Source organism: Saccostrea cucullata, unplaced genomic scaffold, assembly GCF_032062105.1.
Source record: "Saccostrea cucullata isolate Sc308-1 unplaced genomic scaffold, CSIRO_AGI_Scuc_v1 ctg6588, whole genome shotgun sequence".
NCBI lineage: Eukaryota > Metazoa > Mollusca > Bivalvia > Ostreida > Ostreidae > Saccostrea > Saccostrea cuccullata.
Genome location: NW_026934424.1, coordinates 16,080 through 38,171, shown reverse-complemented (window position 1 = coordinate 38,171; position 22,092 = coordinate 16,080). Strand labels below are relative to the sequence as shown.

The window sequence follows — 22,092 nt, the reverse complement described above, 5'->3', positions numbered from 1 at the left end:
GTTCCTGTCCAGCTTGATGGCCCCTGAATATTCATGCATAGTTTATATATGTTGTTGGGAGTTAAGAGTATAGGTTTTCTGTAATAAACTTTTGAACTGGATATCCGACGGATTTCCTCCAGCTACGTTCTATGAAGGTATATTTACTATTTTTATTGTGTTTGCAAGCATGTTATGCCAAATCGTATACGTATAAGGAAAAGAAATGCGTCCTTAATGATGCTTCCAATAAGGGACTGTACGATGATCCTGTCTACGCCTCTTATGATCGAAGTACCTCCAACTTTCAAGATGGCTACCACTACGTAAAACATTACAAACCTTCAAGGTAGGTTTCCGCTTTCCAAAATTAAATTTTGTGCTCTCTTTCTCCAGGTTACCAACAATCACTTGCTGCAAAATTAATTTGTCTTCCGAGGTAAGTATGTTGCGTCTGCAAACGTTTTTAACAAACATATCTAGATCCATGAACTGAAAACGGACTCGATACACTGCGTCTCCTATCTGATTTCTAATATTTTCATCCGACTTCTCATGACCTTTGACCTCACACTGACCTTCACCCCAACTTATCAGAAAATGATAAATTTTCAACTCCTCAATATCTAGGTTGTCTGAGGATAAAATTTCCTTTAAGGTGTCCTTACTTATCTCTAAGGCAAATGGTGATTGAAACACGTATGCGCCTTTCTCATTCATAAATTCTATGCATTTTTTAGACAAAGCTTCCAAGCCAAATAACTTTGCATTTGCAAAAACTGAGAAAACAGTTTCATTTGTAATGTTCTTGTCTAAGTATGATTCCGTAGCTTTTTTAAACGTCTCAAGGTTGTATTTTTCAGCAGCGTACAAGGCTCCGATTACAGTATCGTTATTCACCTCAACATCTCCCCAATACAAAAATCTGACATTAAATGAGAAAACAATTACATTCCAGATATAAACAAAACAACACAAAGCTGTTTTCTTAATTTTCTTCATGTATTATAGTTTTTTGGTAATATAGTGATACATTACTTAAAGGTACCTAGAAATAGATAAAAGAAATAATTGAAACAAAAGGTCCTTTCTAGTAGCAAGATTTTTTTTGTTTCCATTCAGGTTAAACCATGTTTAGTATAATAATGAACAATGAAACATCAAGAAAAAATAAAAACAATATCAATCCGTAAATTAGACATAAAGCACGGACCCTGTATATCCACGTGGAAAGATTTCGTGCAAAATAAGAATAAGTATTCAGCGTCCGCCCTAATCACTTTGTATAGATCAGGTAAACTGAACATTCCGTTTATATCCAGTAAATAAATCAAAGATCAAACAATTGTTATGAAAGAAGTCAGACAAATAGGACCCACTGACAATTTCAAATTCCTTACAAGATCACTATACCCATAGAATTTCGAAAGTTAAATAATGTTTAAATCCCTGTAACATAAACTTATCTGACAGTAGCCAGTCACGATAAAGAAACTGATCGCATTCGAAGCATGCATTGGAATATCGAATATGCTGAGAAGCAAATACCATGTAAGAAGTTAACACCATATACAGTTGATAGCGGGATATTACTTAAAAATAAAAAAAACAGTTGACAACAAAAAGCTAAACACATCTCGTTTGTCATACAATTAAGTAATCTGTCATTCATAATTCATTGTGACAATATAAATACATTTACATACTTCAATGTCTGCTTAAGACTAGTCTGGAAGAAAAGGGGAAAGGTTTAAAAATTTACTGATTTGTTTCTGATATATTGCTTGCCTAAACCCAATCTAAAGTATGAATTCACAAATGAGTCTTTGAATTTGAATAAATTTGTAAATATGTTCATTTTTGTCAATTTTTTTGATTTATTATTGTTCTTTATAAACAAAATTGTTATTATGCTAAAAAAATTCTCGCTTTTTAGAAGATTAAGGTACAATCTAGCAAGTTGAATAATATAGTTACACTGAATTTCTCCAAACTCATTTGATTCAAAAATAGAAGTTCCAAGAGGTTTAATTCAAATAACTCAGTCATATCACTTTCAAATAAGTAATTGTTACTGGGCTCTCAGCAATATCCTTTATTGTCAGTATTTTTGCTACATGTAAATCATTTTCGTTATAATGACCATGTTTGTAAATACTAGTCAAGGTTTGTCAATGATTTAACTGACATCTTTCATTCAAATTCATTTTATGAATTGTTTTGCTCTTAATTTTTAACGACGTGTTCAATACAGAGGACTCGCGGTTGATGTGACCCTTTCAACTGGGGAAACTTTCTTCACCAAGCAACCTGATCACCACTCTGTTTTTCCAAGGCCTGCGATTTTCTCAGATCAGCCTTATTTTATATTTAAAAGTTATTTTTATCATTTTCAAAAATTCGAAGAAAAAGTTTACACGAACGACCTCTTAAGATAATTGGATTTATTTATCAAATCCGATACATATCAGTCCAGCAGAAGCACAAGGTGCTTAACGAAAATCAACGATCTTTGAAGGCAAATTACCACAAGATTTATCCCATTTATTTTGAGTGTGTGACCACTAAGTATGTTAACCTACTTTTATTTTTAAAAATTTGAACAGATATTTATTTAATTTCTTAATTATTTAGTAATAATTTTAATGAAAATTTTTAAAAGATTTTTTACGAAGTATTTTCAAGTTTTCAATCTGCATGAAACTTTTTTAATTGACTTTTCAGATAAGAATTTTACTTTTCCAGTAGTTTAATGTTTCTTCATTCAAGACCATTCTGTGCCTCCATAATAAGAAGTGGTCTGGAAAAAATTCTGGGCTAAAAATAGATCATGTGCTGCTGTCCATGAACTACTTTCATGGTTCTTTACGCTTGTTCTGAAGACAACAGTGCCTTGTTTTGAACTCGAAATAACCATTTTACATCCCAAAATTTAGACATTTCGTCAGCAAATGGTTGTAGAGAGAACATTAATGCACAAAAAGTGATGGTTTTAAACGCTTACCTTTAAGCCTAGTTCACATTTAAGCCGTTGGTCGGGCGAATAAATTTTTTTGGTCTTGTCGGCTGAAAGAACATGATCGGCCAACACAGTATCGGGCGACACGGAGCAGTCACATTAATACCTAGGGACACCGATGACTTGGACTTAAACTCTATGTCCGACTTACAGGCGAGTCATAGAGATCGGTTGCTTTTTTCTTGAGAAATCAGCAATATTTTTTCATACATCTATATGCAGATAGGTAACGTGAGAAATGTTCGCAAGGCAAAGCTTCAGAATCTTATAAAATTGTGACTCAAAGTTTAAAATGTGTGCAAATTTGTGTATTGAACTGCATAAAAACGACAAATGGTGCATATCTAAGCAGCAAAGAATAATTCAGATTTTTTTTATATCTTACGGATTAATTATTTATGTTACTTCCGTTCAAGATATATGTATCAATCCATGCATCGAAATTTTGTTTGTGTTATGTATCCTTAATAGGTTAGATATTCACAAGTCGGCCAATCGTCGCCCGATCATCGAGCTCTGAGCTACAGTTTGCTTTTAACCGTCGGCCGAAATTTTAAACACCCTTGTTGTCGAACGAAGGACGACCGACTCGATAAACTGACCGCCGATGGTCAGACGATGATCGAAGGTTGGTCGACGGCTTATTTCAATTGAAGAAATCGGCCACCGACGCAAAAAAATTATAACTTGGACCGATGAACACAAAATTGGTCGGCCGACAAAAAAAGAGGTCAACATCGGCCAAGACAACGGCCGATGAACTGACGACTGTCACCCGAAGAACCCCATTTTTGCTTCAAAACCCATCGGCCGTTGGTCGTTTTTGGAAATGTGACTGGGGTTTTACTGGCTTCAGTTATCAAAATGTGTGTAATCTACGGTGAAACGTTCGGGTACGTTTTCCTCAAAAAGTTGCATACTAGTACTTCAGATAATGCATACATGTATTCGTAGTTACACAATTTAATTTAATCATGAATACAACCTTTGTTATCCCAATCATTTACATTAGCGAGTATTTTTCTTAGATGAACCTATTGAAGAGAAAATATATTCAATTCTGTGCAAATTTCCTTTTGGTGTCATGGTCATAGCGCGACCGAATCACAGAGCGAGGTAATATTTTGTCTACATATTTCTGTCACGATGCAACTTGTTTTGGAATATTTCTAAGTTAATAACGTTGAAAAAGAAAATAATAACCAATATGGAATCCGATATTCTTCAATTACGACATATACAATAAATCTTCTTTCGATGTAAATAAGGTATGAAATACTATGATTAGCCTAAAACCGCACTTGCATTTTTAAACCCAAAATTCCTTTGGAGTTATGAAAACTAAAACAGGCGACACTACCGCTTTTGACTTCAGATATTTAAGAACTTATGAAATAGTTAGATTATCCTCAGCAGCGATAATTGTTCTTTCACTATCTGCAGATATTTCCTGAACTGGACTGCTAAACATGATTGTAAACACTCAAATGTTGGAACTATAGGTGAACTTTCAAGACCAAACAACTTCAAGGTCATTGTACGTCATAACCTAGCGATAGGGGAGGCCCGTTGGTGTAATAAAAGCAGTTTTACTCTATATTTATTCGTCTCAAATGTAAATATAAGAAATAAACAACAATCTTAAAAAGTTCATTGGGAAATGAACTTTCAGTTGGTACGTGATCAAATCTACTAAGAAGCCCTTCGGACTTCACAGGATTTGATCGCGTGATCAACGTTAAGTTAATTTCCTAGAGAACTGTTGTTTACTTTGCAATTGAATTCAACATCTTGGTAAATAAATGGGTGCAGGTTTCAATTTTAAAATGAATGAATAGATTGATGAAGAAATAATGTATATAAAAAATATAAAAAATCAAAATAAATACGTACACAATTAATAAATACTTAGTGATCATAATTTTGATTTTAATAAAAAATTATGAATTAAACAATGTTTGGTTGAATGATAAATACGTAATTTGCCTACATGGTAGGGGTTATGCTAAGACCTGGATTGTAGAAGGTTAAAAGAAGAAAGTTGTTAAAAATCAATACTTTGCAATTTTTACTATCCATGTAAAACAGTCGTCTATCACTAAATCGGGAAGTAACTGACGTTTCTTAAAAAAAAAATTCGGCCTTTAGTCCAAAAACCGAATTACCGTATATACTCGCCTATAAGTCGGTTGTATTTTTTTGATGTTATTTTGGTGGTATTTGCCATTGACCCGCTTATAAGTCAGTACAATTTTTTGCCAAAATCGGATGACTATTTCAAGTTAATCCATTGATGTTTTAACCTGGTTTCAATTGATATTTTCTAACTGAGATCGATATTTAAACTTGAATCATTAAACGAACAAGTAGTGCTCACTTAAGATACAAATTAATCATAAACATGTAAATACTTGTACTTTATGATATAAGAATACATCAATCATCATATATATCCAGACATTATAATAATCTTCGATACCCGTCGGAAATGCACACAAGATACTACATTTCAGCGTCCAGAAAAATACCAATCTCTATGACTCGCCTGTAAGTCGGACATAGACTTTAAGACCAAAATTTAACTCCCAAAAAACCGACTTATAGGCGAGTATATACGGTACTGAAGTACACTGTGTTGCATTCAAAATCTAATTCTTCAATGATTGTTTATGTCCAAAAATTAAACCCAACTTCTGTAGGCATTTTGTATAAGAGAGTAAACTGATGAGGTCTATCATTAAAATATACATCAATATTCAAAGAAGCATTCATCAAACAGAGGTGTATCAAAACATTTTCATAACATTTCTCTAAAAAACTATATATATATCTTTTTTCAGATCATCACATCTACAGTTCTTTTTGTCTTCCTTGCTGGAGGAGTGACTTATCATCCCAATCAACAAGTCTCTGGTCAAGAATCTCAAAGGATAAATTTCCCTTGTCATCTCTTGAAAGAATTTCAAAGATAATAGCTAAAGCCAACAGATGTCCCACTCACACCGGAAGTGGTCCCTGCCCTTGGGTAAGATACCGGATGCTGACGAAAACAGGATACCAAGGGTTTTATATAAAGCAAGAAAACTCAACAGAACGGAATGTGAATTGTACGAGCACAACGAATGTAGACAAAGAAGGAAACAATTCAATGTTATGCAGTTGGTACCAAGATGTGGTGGTAGTTATGATCTCCGACAAGATGTAAAGGAACTTCCTATCGGTTTTGTTTGTGGTAGAAAACTCACAGAATTCGTCGTTAACGGTGGACACGTAGATTCAATCTCTGATTTATTTGATTATTTCTGTTTTATTTAAAATCTTAGTTTTGGTGTCTCTGTACCGATCTGATCTATTTCTTGAGAAACTAAATCTCAGTACATACGAGGGTTGTTAGAAAAGTTCTCGGACAAGTCCTACTGTGAGCGCGCTATTTCAATGAAACCGGTCAAACTCCACAAATAAAAACTGTACCTATTTTCCAATAAATATAGAAAGATTTGGTGTTTTCCGGTGATATATAAAAAATATATAGCTATTTTATTTTGATAAAACATGCTTCACGGTGCATGCTTCGTTTATACAGTTGTAGCGCAAAAAGCCTAATGATATTTTACCAGTCGCTACAGTTTTCATGAAACGTCACTTGGCGAAATTTTGAATTAAATTAGAGGGTATATTACTGTTTTATAACAATTTATATATTATCAACGCGTAAAAATTAAGCCAAGAACGGGAACGTCATTGAACGTCATGGGGCACCGGGCTACTAAAAATTATGTGTGCATACAGGGAAATGTCTAAATAGAGACTAAAATGCTTCTAAATGCTGCTGAAATTACCTTTACGTACAAAGGACAAAAGTATTCCAAAGGTAGTAGCTTTATAAGAATGAAAGAATTATCATTTTCAATGATCAACTCCTGAGATATCCCATTAACCCACTAATCTTGCTTATTGCATGAACGTTGCGCCAATAGATTTTGCATTGGTTTAGCTTTACTGCGCTGATCCCTTATTTGAAGATCTCACTAATATCCAAAACAGCACAAAAACATTATAGAAGAAAACGAACATGTCTTTATGAAGATATTTAATTCTTCGGTAGAAAAACGAGAAGAAAAGTCTTAAGATTGAGAGATATTTAGAACACTGAAAAAGCTTAACGGGTTTGAAATTTGATTGCCACGTCACTTAACGTCGTGTGGTTGCTCCGTGAATCCTATGAACACACAGTAAAAATCTTTGTAAATTTTCTATAATTTAGTAAATGGACCTAAATTCTTACATACTAATAAACAAAATATAGGAACATAATCAGACATATGTCACACTTCACAGTATACAACTTTTCTAACAACCCTCGTATATAAACAACATGATAAAAAAAATGTAAAATATGTTTTGTACCAAAGAAAAAAGGTAACAAAATAAAAATGGAAAAACTAATTTACATTCCGTCAAAGTAACATTTTGTATTTAATAAAATGTTGGAAAACGATGGAAATTGAACTATTTACTCATAAAAGATTAAAAAATGTAATGTGCCTATGTTAATATATCTATGGAACGTTAAACGTTGCAATATTCGATATTTTCCATTTAAATTGTACCTGGGTATTATATTTTTAATTATATTCTATAATTTTACAAGAGAACTAATCATTTGAATTGTATTTTTTTTAATTTGCATTCTATATTTCCAATCTGCATTGTATAATGTCTTATTTGAATTCAATAATTTACCTATTGTATCGATAGTTTCCGAGGATTGTATATTCAATTCGTTTGTAAGGATTTCATTGGTAAAGTTTGAGTCTTTTTTGTAGTATATTACTTTTGTTTTGCTTGAACTTAAATTTCTAAAACTTTCTTTGTTCTCAATAAAACAGGATTCAATTTGGAATATGAATAGTTGTGATGAATTCCTAGATTATGCTACAAGTACTATCAAAATTGAATGCAAGGAGTGCATGTACATGCGCGAGCACACAATGCGTTATTACACGACTAATATACTTGAGTGTTTTTGGTCTTGAAGAATTAGGCACTTCTAAACGTCAGGAGGTAAAGACATGTAACGTACTGCAGAAAATCTTTTGATCTTTGACCTTGATACTTAGGGCAAGTTCAAAGGCCAAGGTCATTGATAACCTAAATAAAATGTTGATATAAGCCTTTTATTCCGTGACCTTTCACCTTGAATATCAACATTGACCTCTGACTTTGACTCAAGGGTAAGAAGGAAATATGAAGGTCATGTATTTCAAAACAGCTTTCAGTGTTTATTTCGGTTGTCAGGATAGAAGATAAAGAGGTCACAGACACGCCAAATGAGTAAACATACAAATACACTTGATTAATCCTATTTTTAATACTTTTGGATTAAATGCTTTTACATTTAACATATCAAAATATATAACTAGTGTAGACAAGATGATATGGTCATTACGCACATGTATTCACATGCACACGCGTGCGATGCTAAATTTTGAATATACTTGGTATACTTCCCGAAAATCGTTGTTAAAGTCTAAAATGCATACAGTTTGTATTATTTGATAAAGCTTAAAGGGGATATAACACCGAAAGGGGGCGTTTGGGGAACATCTGTAACGGTTCCCGTTACAAGTAGTTCTAGTTGATATTGCAAAACACAGTCATACCGGAAAAATCCTTTGTCCACGTGGATTACCAGATTTAAGAAGAAAAACATAGCAAACGAATATTACGAGAGCAAAGATGAAGAATTGAGGAATAAGATTAGAACTGTTAAATCACGTAACTAATATATGCTCGCACTCGGTATAAGTATATATTAGAGAAAAGGATTCGAAATTCAATGACTTTGATTTTTGGAGATCTGGTTAATATTAGAATACTAGTATTAAAGCGCACCCTACTATTCAAAACAAGATGTTCTTCATGAACATAAAGTTCTAAATAGTATAGAAGTTGCACTTTAAATGACATCCGTTTTGAAAACAAATTGTAAAGAGGAACAAAAAGCATTTATCGACATCATAAAATGCATTAGATATATCTTATTATTTAATGTTTATGTAGTCATTCAAAACTTAAGGTATTCTGGATGAGTCTTTAAACCTGCATTGTAGCTCTTCTGTGAAAGTATAATTTATAAGCATTGCAGTGATCGATGTCTGTCTTTGTGACCAGAAGGTTTAACAATATATTAATGAAGACAAAATAATTCCGGTACAAGATGTTGCAGCTAATAGTACGTACCAATGGACGGCAATATATGCAGTAATGCTTAGTAGAAAATGTCGTCGGAAAAATGCCAATATGACAATATGAACGGTCCTAATCCGACAAAAAAAAAAGAATCGTGTGTGTTTTAATTTTCTTTATTTAAGAGGAAAGCAAATTTCCAATACTTTTACTAATTTTTTTTAAAAAAATCTTTATACATGTACGTTTAACATTCTCAAATTGAAAAGACGAAACCTGGAAATTGTCCCCCAGTTTCCGAGGTTGAATTATTTTCTCCATTGTGTGTGTAAAAAATGAACTGCACACCTTTTTTCTCAACAGACTTTTGATAGCAATTACCTCCCCAGCTTTGGGGACCATCAAGTTGAATCCATACTTTATATCTGCTATTTGGAGATAAATGTACTGGTTCCGTTAATGATATATTGAATTGAGTATCCGAAGGATCAGATCGTTTTATAACCTGGAAAGGTATATCTGATACTTCATTTGAGTTTTCAAATAATTTTCCTGCAATCCTGTATGTGTATGGAACAGTTTTTCCTCCCCACATCACAAGACCATGAAGTTTTATACTCTTATTCACCGTGAATTCAATACAATCTTTGTACAAACAATAATTCCAACTGCCACAGGGATCGCTGCAGCGAAAAATTGTAAAAGTTAAGGGTTTTCTTTCCTTTGAATTGAATTTTGTGTCCATTTTCTTTACATTTCCGACAATCACTTGTATAACGTCCAATTTCTCTTTTTCACTTAGTATCTCTCGTCTGCAGACATATTTTGCAAAAGTATCTAATTTCATAAACTGGAAACGGATTTGAAATATAGCGTCTCCCATTTGTTCTCTGATATTTACATCAGACTTCTTTAAGTGTTTTCTTTCGCATTGCTTTTCTGCCCAGTCAATCAGAAAGTTATAAAGTGTCAGTTCATCTACATTCAAATATTCAGATGACATTATCTCAGTGAGGGTTTCATTTGATAACTCAAAGGCGGACGGTACCTGTAAAACGGAAGTGCAATTTTCGTTTATGAATTCTTTGCAATTTTCGACGAGGTTTTCAAGATTAAATATCTTTGCATTTTCAAGAATTGTGCAGACTGTTTCACTTGTAATATTTTTTTCCAAGTACAATTGTGTTGCTTTCTTCAATTCATCGACATCGTATTTATCAGCAGCATACAATACTCCGATGACGGTGTCTTGATTTAGAGCAATATCACCACAGTACAAAAATCTGAAACAAAAAGAAAATCTGAACTAAAAATCAAAGAGTTGCTTTATAGTTCATCTTTTCATCAGTTATGTTGTAAAGAATAATATCCGTAAAAACATTCAAGAAAAAATGATTTTTAAGACGTGCATTACTTTGTATGTTATTCACACACACACTCTCTCTCTCTCAAAATTGTGTGTAAAATGCAGTTTTTGATTTTGTACTTTTTTGACTTGAAAAAATTCTAAACTTTTACAGATAAATCTAATTCTAAAAAAAGAAATCATTACAAAAGATTTCTCTACATACATTATCTTGCTTTTACAATCAATTTTCCCCTTAAAGTATAATAGATCTGATTTAAAACTAACTGTAATTGTAACAACTTATTTTTCTTCTTTAAAACATTTCATTTCAATTGGATATGATTACATTTTTGAAATATAAATAGAAACAAATTTTATGAATCAATTTTTACCTCAGGAGAACATCAAATGAGGGGGGTTCAATGTCAGGAATTTTTATTTTCTTAGCTTCCGCCAGGTCTCCATAAAACATGGCGTCAAGCACGGGACTTCTGCTCGCTAGAACATATTTATGAGCGCGAACAAGCTTTTCTTCTTTTCCCACTAAAAATGTGACATCACTATGGATCTCATTTTTAAGCATATATCTGTTACATTCAGCAACACTGAGGCCGGAACGCCAGTTCTTCGAAGTCTTGACTTCAGTCATCTAAATATAATTAAATTATAATTTAAAAAATATTGTTTACATCATGTTTATGGGCTTTCAACTAAATAATTTGGTCATTTCGCTTTAAACATTAAACGATTTGATTCATAAAATTTAGTTTGCCAAGACCTACTCTAATATACCTACATACTTTATGAAATCCCGCGCAAGCACGGAAGAATTATTTATTTACTCGTTACAATACTATTCCATAAAGTATCTTCAATTTTCTACTGACAGTTAAATATACAGGATAATTAAAATATAAGTATAGATGAGTCCCAACATTTGAATCTATTTCTTAATATGTACATTTTCTTGATTTATCAATGTTCTTTATCATGATATAAATGATTCATAATTGTTATCTATCTTCAAAAAATCGGCGTATTTTGTTAAGCTTTCCAGAAGATTAAGGCAAAATCTAGCAGGTTGTATCAGTTAAAGTGAACTTCTCTCAACTCATTCGATTAGAAAATATATAATCTTTGTATGTTTTGTTCTAATAACTGAATAAAATAAATTTCAAATAAGTTGGTGTCACAGGACTTTTAATATTTCCCTGCTTTGCCAGTATTTTAAATTACTAATTCATTTCTTATAAAGACCATGTTTGTAAATACTACTCAACGTGCAGTCATCACTTGACCATATTGACATTATAAAATTGAACAGATCTATTCTCAATTCATAATTATTGTGATGAATATATTTGAAAGACTATTTTTATTACAGTGTATTTTTAAAAAGCGTTCAATCTACACGAAAAAATCATTTCATTTTCCCCTATATTGATAAGAAAAGACACTTTTCCTACTTTTTATAAAAAAAATATTTCAATCGGTTTCTGTAGTTGATACAGGAAAAACCCCTACATAAACAAATACATGGGCGCAGACATTTTGGACACCCAAAGTTGTGCGGAGGAGAAAATGCTAGCTGGCGCGTGATTGGTCAATAAGAGAAAAGACTTGTTATGTATTTGACAAGTGAAATAAAGTTGATAAAAATCTCATATCAAGACTTGGGTTTCTTTGAGGTATATAGGAGTTACAGGTAAAAATTTGAAGGGAGGAATGCACTTTGGTTAGAGATTTTCATTTGGTGTCAAACGCACCTAGTTGTAAACAAATGGAAATTGAAAGTAAAAGTGCAACGGCACGGTATAATTTTTCTGGCATTTTTTGTTTTCCAATATCTCGAACTTTCACGACAAAAAGGTCATTTGCCCGAAATTCAATACATGTATCAGTGAGAGGGGCTAAAGTTTGTATGGAAGTCTATGGGAAAACATTTGGTGGTGTTTGTCCTATAGAATAGGTATGATTTCATAGATAAAAATTGATTACAGCCAAAAAATCAATCAGTTCCTATTTTTTTGGCATTGGGATTATATTTTACTTAGTTTTGACTATTTGTTTAAAAATTAGAGGGTTTGGGTAAATTGAGGCTCACAATGGGGACTGCACATAGTGAAAAAATGCCAAAATTTTTGCCCTAGCTCTCATATTTTCAATAAATGTTGATGTAAATAATTTTAAATAAATATTTCTACCTAAATTTACTGTGAATATTGTAAATAATACAATATCAATATTTATGGGTATCATCAATACACAAAACATATGAATATCCCCCTCGCAGTTTGAGAAATTCATTTAAATCCATGTGTTTTTTGAGTGTAGACATTGGAACAGATTGAGTAATCCTCTTTCAAATTTGTGTTAATCAGAGTTGATTGAATAATTTATAACAAAATTTGACTGCTGTTAACTAATTAGGTTACTTTGTTTTTACATAAGGGGCATAATCCAGCAGAAAAGCCAGTTTTAGTCATGTAATCAGTGCTGGCTTGAAATAAAAGTTATACTTTTGGTGAAACTTAGAGATCACTTGTAGGAAATTTAATTGAAATTGCAGTACAATATATTTTTGCAGAAAATACATTGAAAATGCAATAAATATGCAAAATTATAACTGAAAAAAATATGAAAAAGGTGTCTGAATATCCCTCCTCATTGCCATATCCATCTTGATATTCTGCTGAAAAGGGGGGGGGGGGTAATTTTGTGCTCTAATCATGCTGAAAAATGAAGGAATTTTGTTTAAATTTGGTTTATTTGAATAACAAGAGTCATGTTTATCTGCAGTTATTTTTTTTCAATTTCTTTGATATTTTTTAAAATAATTATCTGAGTAAATTCTATTTTAACATGATTATTTTAAAGGTATTACATCACAAATACTTTTAAAAAATTCAAAAGATGGTATAAATAATAAAAAATTATTATATAAGCTACTAGATGCATTTATCAGTATGTTTTAATAAAATAAAATGTATTTCAGCAATGCATTATCAAGAAGGAAGAGATTAATGAACCCTACCCTCTTACAATGAACAACACATGGACACTCTCGGGATGATCCCTTTGCTTTCATTAAGAGTTCCAAGGTATGATTTTCTTAGAAAATCTAGTTAATCTCTTAATATTTAAGTTATTTAGAACTTTTTATAGATTATCAGAAAATAAATTTCCTCAGAACTGCAGTTATTTAAACACTTTGCGTACAATTGAGCACTGTATTCAGTCAGACAATATGATTTATCTGCCCTTGGCATTTAATCAATTTATTAATTATGTCAATAATAAGAAATGATATGCAAATAAATATATTTGCCTTTTATGAGAATATACATATTTAACATCAATTACATGAAATGTTCATGAAAATTGGCTAAAATGTAGGTCACCCCCTTCAAAATTACAAAATTTTCAGTGGGGATGTATTTGATTCTCTGATGCCAGCCACCCACTGCTGATAGAATTTGTTTTAATCTTATGTACATTTGAACTAGATATAATTCTCTTTCTTTCCATTGATTATTTTATCTACATTAGTTTTCACTCTTTCCATAACCCAGCTTTTTCTTACAAAAACCTGCTGATTTTCTTCATTTTTCATTAATAACGGGTACCTGCTACCCTGAATGATTAACATGATCTACCTTGAGAAATTATTAGAGATAATAAGAAAAACAAACAAAACATATGCTAGATTAATCATTTTATTTTAAAAGTTTGAAAGAAAAATAGAAAAATGCTTCAATTTATAGACATCTTTTCTGTTTCACAGATGTTGGTCTGATTGACTGGGGTGTGAAATGTAACAGCCAATGGTGTACTTAAGCTAAGACTGTCAGTCCCAATATTCAAGAGGTGAGATAAGCAATGGATATGTGTTCTAAATTTACTAAATTGACCACTTTTTATAAATGTTTCTTTTACTCTATAGGAAAAACCCCTACATAAACAAATACATGGGCGCAGACATTTTGGACACCCAAAGTTGTGCGGAGGAGAAAATGCTAGCTGGCGCGTGATTGGTCAATAAGAGAAAAGACTTGTTATGTATTTGACAAGTGAAATAAAGTTGATAAAAATCTCATATCAAGACTTGGGTTTCTTTGAGGTATATAGGAGTTACAGGTAAAAATTTGAAGGGAGGAATGCACTTTGGTTAGAGATTTTCATTTGGTGTCAAACGCACCTAGTTGTAAACAAATGGAAATTGAAAGTAAAAGTGCAACGGCACGGTATATTTTTTCTGGCATTTTTTGTTTTCCAATATCTCGAACTTTCACGACAAAAAGGTCATTTGCCCGAAATTCAATACATGTATCAGTGAGAGGGGCTAAAGTTTGTATGGAAGTCTATGGGAAAACATTTGGTGGTGTTTGTCCTATAGAATAGGTATGATTTCATGGATAAAAATTGATTACAGCCAAAAAATCAATCAGTTCCTATGTTTTGGCATTGGGATTATATTTTACTTAGTTTTGACTATTTGTTTAAAAATTAGAGGGTTTGGGTAAATTGAGGCTCACAATGGGGACTGCACATAGTGAAAAAATGCCAAAATTTTTGCCCTAGCTCTCATATTTTCAATAAATGTTGATGTAAATAATTTTAAATAAATATTTCTACCTAAATTTACTGTGAATATTGTAAATAATACAATATCAATATTTATGGGTATCATCAATACACAAAACATATGAATATCCCCCTCGCAGTTTGAGAAATTCATTTAAATCCATGTGTTTTTTGAGTGTAGACATTGGAACAGATTGAGTAATCCTCTTTCAAATTTGTGTTAATCAGAGTTGATTGAATAATTTATAACAAAATTTGACTGCTTTTAACTAATTAGGTTACTTTGTTTTTACATAAGGGGCATAATCCAGCAGAAAAGCCAGTTTTAGTCATGTAATCAGTGCTGGCTTGAAATAAAAGTTATACTTTTGGTGAAACTTAGAGATCACTTGTAGGAAATTTAATTGAAATTGCAGTACAATATATTTTTGCAGAAAATACATTGAAAATGCAATAAATATGCAAAATTATAACTGAAAAAAATATGAAAAAGGTGTCTGAATATCCCTCCTCATTGCCATATCCATCTTGATATTCTGCTGAAAAGGGGGGGGGGGGGTAATTTTGTGCTCTAATCATGCTGAAAAATGAAGGAATTTTGTTTAAATTTGGTTTATTTGAATAACAAGAGTCATGTTTATCTGCAGTTATTTTTTTTCAATTTCTTTGATATTTTTTTTCATAATTATCTGAGTAAATTCTATTTTAACATGATTATTTTAAAGGTATTACATCACAAATACTTTTAAAAAATTCAAAAGATGGTATAAATAATAAAAAATTATTATATAAGCTACTAGATGCATTTATCAGTATGTTTTAATAAAATAAAATGTATTTCAGCAATGCATTATCAAGAAGGAAGAGATTAATGAACCCTACCCTCTTACAATGAACAACACATGGACACTCTCGGGATGATCCCTTTGCTTTCATTAAGAGTTCCAAGGTATGATTTTCTTAGAAAATCTAGTTAATCTCTTAATATTTAAGTTATTTAGAACTTTTTATAGATTATCAGAAAATAAATTTCCTCAGAACTGCAGTTATTTAAACACTTTGCGTACAATTGAGCACTGTATTCAGTCAGACAATATGATTTATCTGCCCTTGGCATTTAATCAATTTATTAATTATGTCAATAATAAGAAATGATATGCAAATAAATATATTTGCCTTTTATGAGAATATACATATTTAACATCAATTACATGAAATGTTCATGAAAATTGGCTAAAATGTAGGTCACCCCCCTTCAAAATTACAAAATTTTCAGTGGGGATGTATTTGATTCTCTGATGCCAGCCACCCACTGCTGATAGAATTTGTTTTAATCTTATGTACATTTGAACTAGATATAATTCTCTTTCTTTCCATTGATTATTTTATCTACATTAGTTTTCACTCTTTCCATAACCCAGCTTTTTCTTACAAAAACCTGCTGATTTTCTTCATTTTTCATTAATAACGGGTACCTGCTACCCTGAATGATTAACATGATCTACCTTGAGAAATTATTAGAGATAATAAGAAAAACAAACAAAACATATGCTAGATTAATCATTTTATTTTAAAAGTTTGAAAGAAAAATAGAAAAATGCTTCAATTTATAGACATCTTTTCTGTTTCACAGATGTTGGTCTGATTGACTGGGGTGTGAAATGTAACAGCCAATGGTGTACTTAAGCTAAGACTGTCAGTCCCAATATTCAAGAGGTGAGATAAGCAATGGATATGTGTTCTAAATTTACTAAATTGACCACTTTTTATAAATGTTTCTTTTACTCTATAGGAAAAACCCCTACATAAACAAATACATGGGCGCAGACATTTTGGACACCCAAAGTTGTGCGGAGGAGAAAATGCTAGCTGGCGCGTGATTGGTCAATAAGAGAAAAGACTTGTTATGTATTTGACAAGTGAAATAAAGTTGATAAAAATCTCATATCAAGACTTGGGTTTCTTTGAGGTATATAGGAGTTACAGGTAAAAATTTGAAGGGAGGAATGCACTTTGGTTAGAGATTTTCATTTGGTGTCAAACGCACCTAGTTGTAAACAAATGGAAATTGAAAGTAAAAGTGCAACGGCACGGTATAATTTTTCTGGCATTTTTTGTTTTCCAATATCTCGAACTTTCACGACAAAAAGGTCATTTGCCCGAAATTCAATACATGTATCAGTGAGAGGGGCTAAAGTTTGTATGGAAGTCTATGGGAAAACATTTGGTGGTGTTTGTCCTATAGAATAGGTATGATTTCATGGATAAAAATTGATTACAGCCAAAAAATCAATCAGTTCCTATTTTTTTGGCATTGGGATTATATTTTACTTAGTTTTGACTATTTGTTTAAAAATTAGAGGGTTTGGGTAAATTAAGGCTCACAATGGGGACTGCACATAGTGAAAAAATGCCAAAATTTTTGCCCTAGCTCTCATATTTTCAATAAATGTTGATGTAAATAATTTTAAATAAATATTGCTACCTAAATTTACTGTGAATATTGTAAATAATACAATATCAATATTTATGGGTATCATCAATACACAAAACATATGAATATCCCCCTCGCAGTTTGAGAAATTCATTTAAATCCATGTGTTTTTTGAGTGTAGACATTGGAACAGATTGAGTAATCCTCTTTCAAATTTGTGTTAATCAGAGTTGATTGAATAATTTATAACAAAATTTGACTGCTTTTAACTAATTAGGTTACTTTGTTTTTACATAAGGGGCATAATCCAGCAGAAAAGCCAGTTTTAGTCATGTAATCAGTGCTGGCTTGAAATAAAAGTTATACATGTACTTTTGGTGAAACTTAGAGATCACTTGTAGGAAATTTAATTGAAATTGCAGTACAATATATTTTTGCAGAAAATACATTGAAAATGCAATAAATATGCAAAATTATAACTGAAAAAAATATGAAAAAGGTGTCTGAATATCCCTCCTCATTGCCATATCCATCTTGATATTCTGCTGAAAAGGGGGGGGGGGTAATTTTGTGCTCTAATCATGCTGAAAAATGAAGAAATTTTGTTTAAATTTGGTTTATTTGAATAACAAGAGTCATGTTTATCTGCAGTTATTTTTTTTCAATTTCTTTGATATTTTTTAAAATAATTATCTGAGTAAATTCTATTTTAACATGATTATTTTAAAGGTATTACATCACAAATACTTTTAAAAAATTCAAAAGATGGTATAAATAATAAAAAATTATTATATAAGCTACTAGATGCATTTATCAGTATGTTTTAATAAAATAAAATGTATTTCAGCAATGCATTATCAAGAAGGAAGAGATTAATGAACCCTACCCAGTAACCCTCTTACAATGAACAACACATGGACACTCTCGGGATGATCCCTTTGCTTTCATTAAGAGTTCCAAGGTATGATTTTCTTAGAAAATCTAGTTAATCTCTTAATATTTAAGTTATTTAGAACTTTTTATAGATTATCAGACAATAAATTTCCTCAGAACTGCAGTTATTTAAACACTTTGCGTACAATTGAGCACTGTATTCAGTCAGACAATAGGATTTATCTGCCCTTGGCATTTAATCAATTTATTAATTATGTCAATAATAAGAAATGATATGCAAATAAATATATTTGCCTTTTATGAGAATATACATATTTAACATCAATTACATGAAATGTTCGTGAAAATTGGCTAAAATGTAGGTCACCCCCCTTCAAAATTACAAAATTTTCAGTGGGGATGTATTTGATTCTCTGATGCCAGCCACCCACTGCTGATAGAATTTGTTTTAATCTTATGTACATTTGAACTTGATATAATTCTCTTTCTTTCCATTGATTATTTTATCTACATTAGTTTTCACTCTTTCCATAACCCAGCTTTTTCTTACAAAAACCTGCTGATTTTCTTCATTTTTCATTAATAACGGGTACCTGCTACCCTGAATGATTAACATGATCTACCTTGAGAAATTATTAGAGATAATAAGAAAAACAAACAAAACATATGCTAGATTAATCATTTTATTTTAAAAGTTTGAAAGAAAAATAGAAAAATGCTTCAATTTATAGACATCTTTTCTGTTTCACAGATGTTGGTCTGATTGACTGGGGTGTGAAATGTAACAGCCAATGGTGTACTTAAGCTAAGACTGTCAGTCCCAATATTCAAGAGGTGAGATAAGCAATGGATATGTGTTCTAAATTTACTAAATTGACCACTTTTTATAAATGTTTCTTTTACTCTACAATGAAGTTAAAACGAAAGTAAAAGTAGAAAATATGAAAAAATGAAAAAAAAAGTATTCAGTAATTCAAACCCTAATATTTAATGTATGTAATCATGAATATTTTACCTTGAAGACTTATGTTACGTGTTTATAACAGGAAATAGCTTATCCGTGTCTCTTTCCATATTATTTATCAAGTTATAATCTGATAATGATCGACTATGTTAAACTTGTAAACTTATAAACTTACAAAGGAACTGGGATATAGTGAAGCTTTTTTTATCAGCAAGTTCATTAAATATCTAAATCACGATACCATTTTTAAATAAACTAATTACTTCCATTAAAATTCGCACACAAAAAATGTTTAAAACACTTACCTTAGGCAAACAAAGACATGTAAACTACGGTGAAACGTTCGGGTTATATAACGTTAGTTTTCTTCAGAGTGTTTGCGATCTCAGATACAGCATATCCATGTAACTATTTGTAATTACACTATTTATTAAATCATGAATACACCATTTCAATCGCTTGGCAAAATTAAAGAATTTCACTGAGCTGCATTTTTTTAAAAAATGGGTTGATTTGATAAACTTTAAGGTCACTTTAAAAGTGCGAATTTTCGGACATTGATGAAAAAATATGTACTGCATTATATAGCTTGGAAAAAAAGTTAAACGTGTATAGTGAACAGTAAAACCCCAGTCACATTTCCAAAAACGACAACGGCCGACGGGTTTTGAGGCAAAATGGAATTCTTCGGATGACAGTCGTCAGTTTATCAGCCCTTGTCTTGCCTGATTTTGACCTCTTTTTTTGTCGGTCGACCAATTTTGCGTCTATCGGTCCAAGTTATGATTTTTTATGCGTCGGTGGCCGATTCCTTCAATTGAAAATATCCGTCGACCAACCTTCGATCATCGTCCGACTATCGGTGGTCAGTTTATTAAGTCTGTTGTCCGTCGTTGAAAAATAAGGGTGTTTAAAATTTCGGCCGACGCTTAAAATCAAACTGTAGCTCAGAGCTCGATGATCGGACAACGATTGGCCGACTTGTGAATATTTAACCTAGTAAGCAGGGTTCTCCACAAGGGGTTTTACCATGGCGGCCCGCCATGGTTAAATTTATATGCGCCATGGTTAAAGGAGCTGCTCCATGGTTAAAATCGGCAGCCGCCATGATTAAATTTTATTGCATTTCAGTCCTGACACCTACTTTTTTAATGACTTGTGTAGTTAATTGTGTTTATACTACGACTTAGACAATGCACCTCGCATGCCTCGAAGGAAAGCGGACTGTGCAAACAAACACAGTCGTTAATCAGTGACTAACGATATGCTGTGAAGCGTGACAATCAATGGAGAGTCAATCAGCTGATCAGATGATCAATATTTTGAGAGCTTATTATCCTGTACACATGTAAATAATTTTGGGGAACTTCAACTTGTTCACTATATTTAGATTAGATATATAACGGGTTTATAAAAGATGACAATTTCGAGCATGATAATCGTCATGCATGCTGTGTCAGAAAAAATACTCTGTAAAAATTTAATATTCCTCTGTAGATAATCAATTTCCCATACTCTGTTTTTAAAAGCTTTAACTTTTTATCTTTTTTGATAAAATGTCCATAGGGCCTAACGTCTCAGTCTCCATCCTTGCATGCTTAGTTTTAATCGCGGTATAATCGTAGTTTTGGAGTTACTTCCCGTTGTTATGAAACTCGCGTGGCGCTATTTTTAGCACTGAGCACGTGGAGAAGTAAACAAAACTTGGTGAATAATGCAATATCTAGAAAAATAAAACGTTTAGAAAAAAGGAATACTGGTCCAAATGTTCCTTTGTGTGTTACCTTAAGAAAATACTACCCATTCATCAGTTTTATAATTATATTGAAACAAAACATTTCTGAATTCATACAACAGGCTACAATTCTTATAATTATTAATTTCTGAAAAATATTGCCCGGATGCCATAGTTACTGACAACTGTATCAACATTTTTTCTTTAAATTCCTTTAGATGGTTCCTACAGTTTGGGGCAAATTTTAGTACATTTGTGAAGTAAGATACAGGATAAATCCTTTTCAATTTAATTATTATTTTTTTAACTTTAAAAAGTGTTAGTTATTCCATTGTTTTGTGTTGCAGTGGTTAAGTTTAAAAATTGTAAAACCAATCATTGATCAATGAAGATTAGGAAGTCCAACTCGCATTTGTGTTATCGACCACATTTTGCCTTCGCGCAGCTTCCTCCATGGTTAAATTTTCAAATGTGGAGAACCCTGAGTAAGGATGCATAACACAAACAAAATTTTGATGCATGGATTGATATGAATTTTTTGAAGGAAATAACATGAATAATTAATCCGTAAGATAAAAAGAAATCTTAAGTATTCTTTGCTGCTTAGATAGGCAGCATTTGTCGTTTTTATGCCATTCCATACAAAATTTTGCACACATTTTCAACATTGAGTCACAATTTCATAAGATTCTCCCATTTTGCCTTGCAAACATTACTCACGTCACCTATCTGAATATAGATCTATAAAAAAAAATATTGCTGAATTCTAAAGAAAAAAGATTTTTTGTGTTATTTATCCAAGTCATTTGTGTCTCTAGGAATTAATGTGACTGCTCTGTGTCGCCCGATACTGTATCGGCCGATCATGTTCTTTCAGCCGACAAGACAAGAAAAATTTAGTCGCCCGACCATCGGCTTAAATGTGACCTACGCATAACTAAATTTT

At 31.9% G+C, this 22,092-nt stretch overlaps 1 protein-coding gene and 2 long non-coding RNA genes across 9 annotated transcripts; 2 read left to right on the top strand and 1 right to left on the bottom strand.

Moving 5' to 3' along the window:
- Positions 1-213: 213 nt before the first annotated feature.
- Positions 214-11,184, bottom strand: LOC134240657 (BTB/POZ domain-containing protein 6-like). The gene is made up of 3 exons (XM_062722721.1): positions 10,928-11,184; positions 10,366-10,470; positions 214-904 (listed from the first exon to the last, which is right to left on the bottom strand). The coding sequence occupies exons 1-3, from the start codon at positions 11,182-11,184 to the stop codon at positions 214-216; spliced, it is 1,053 nt and encodes a 350-aa protein (XP_062578705.1).
- An 867-nt stretch (positions 11,185-12,051) lies between these two features.
- On the top strand, positions 12,052-18,441 carry LOC134240656 (uncharacterized). Of its 7 annotated transcripts, none has more exons than XR_009986498.1 (7): positions 12,286-12,504; positions 13,531-13,636; positions 14,320-14,402; positions 14,479-14,672; positions 15,963-16,068; positions 16,753-17,105; positions 18,401-18,441. It is a non-coding gene; the product is annotated as an uncharacterized LOC134240656 (long non-coding RNA). The 7 variants fall into 7 exon arrangements; XR_009986499.1 differs by lacking the exon at positions 14,479-14,672 and having other exon boundaries at positions 12,295-12,504; positions 16,753-16,835; positions 16,912-17,105; XR_009986496.1 differs by lacking the exons at positions 12,286-12,504; positions 14,479-14,672 and adding an exon at positions 12,052-12,223.
- Positions 18,442-18,445: 4 nt separating this feature from the next.
- LOC134240655 (uncharacterized) lies at positions 18,446-19,282 on the top strand. The gene is made up of 2 exons (XR_009986492.1): positions 18,446-18,514; positions 19,199-19,282. It is a non-coding gene; the product is annotated as an uncharacterized LOC134240655 (long non-coding RNA).
- The last annotated feature ends 2,810 nt before the right edge of the window (positions 19,283-22,092 follow it).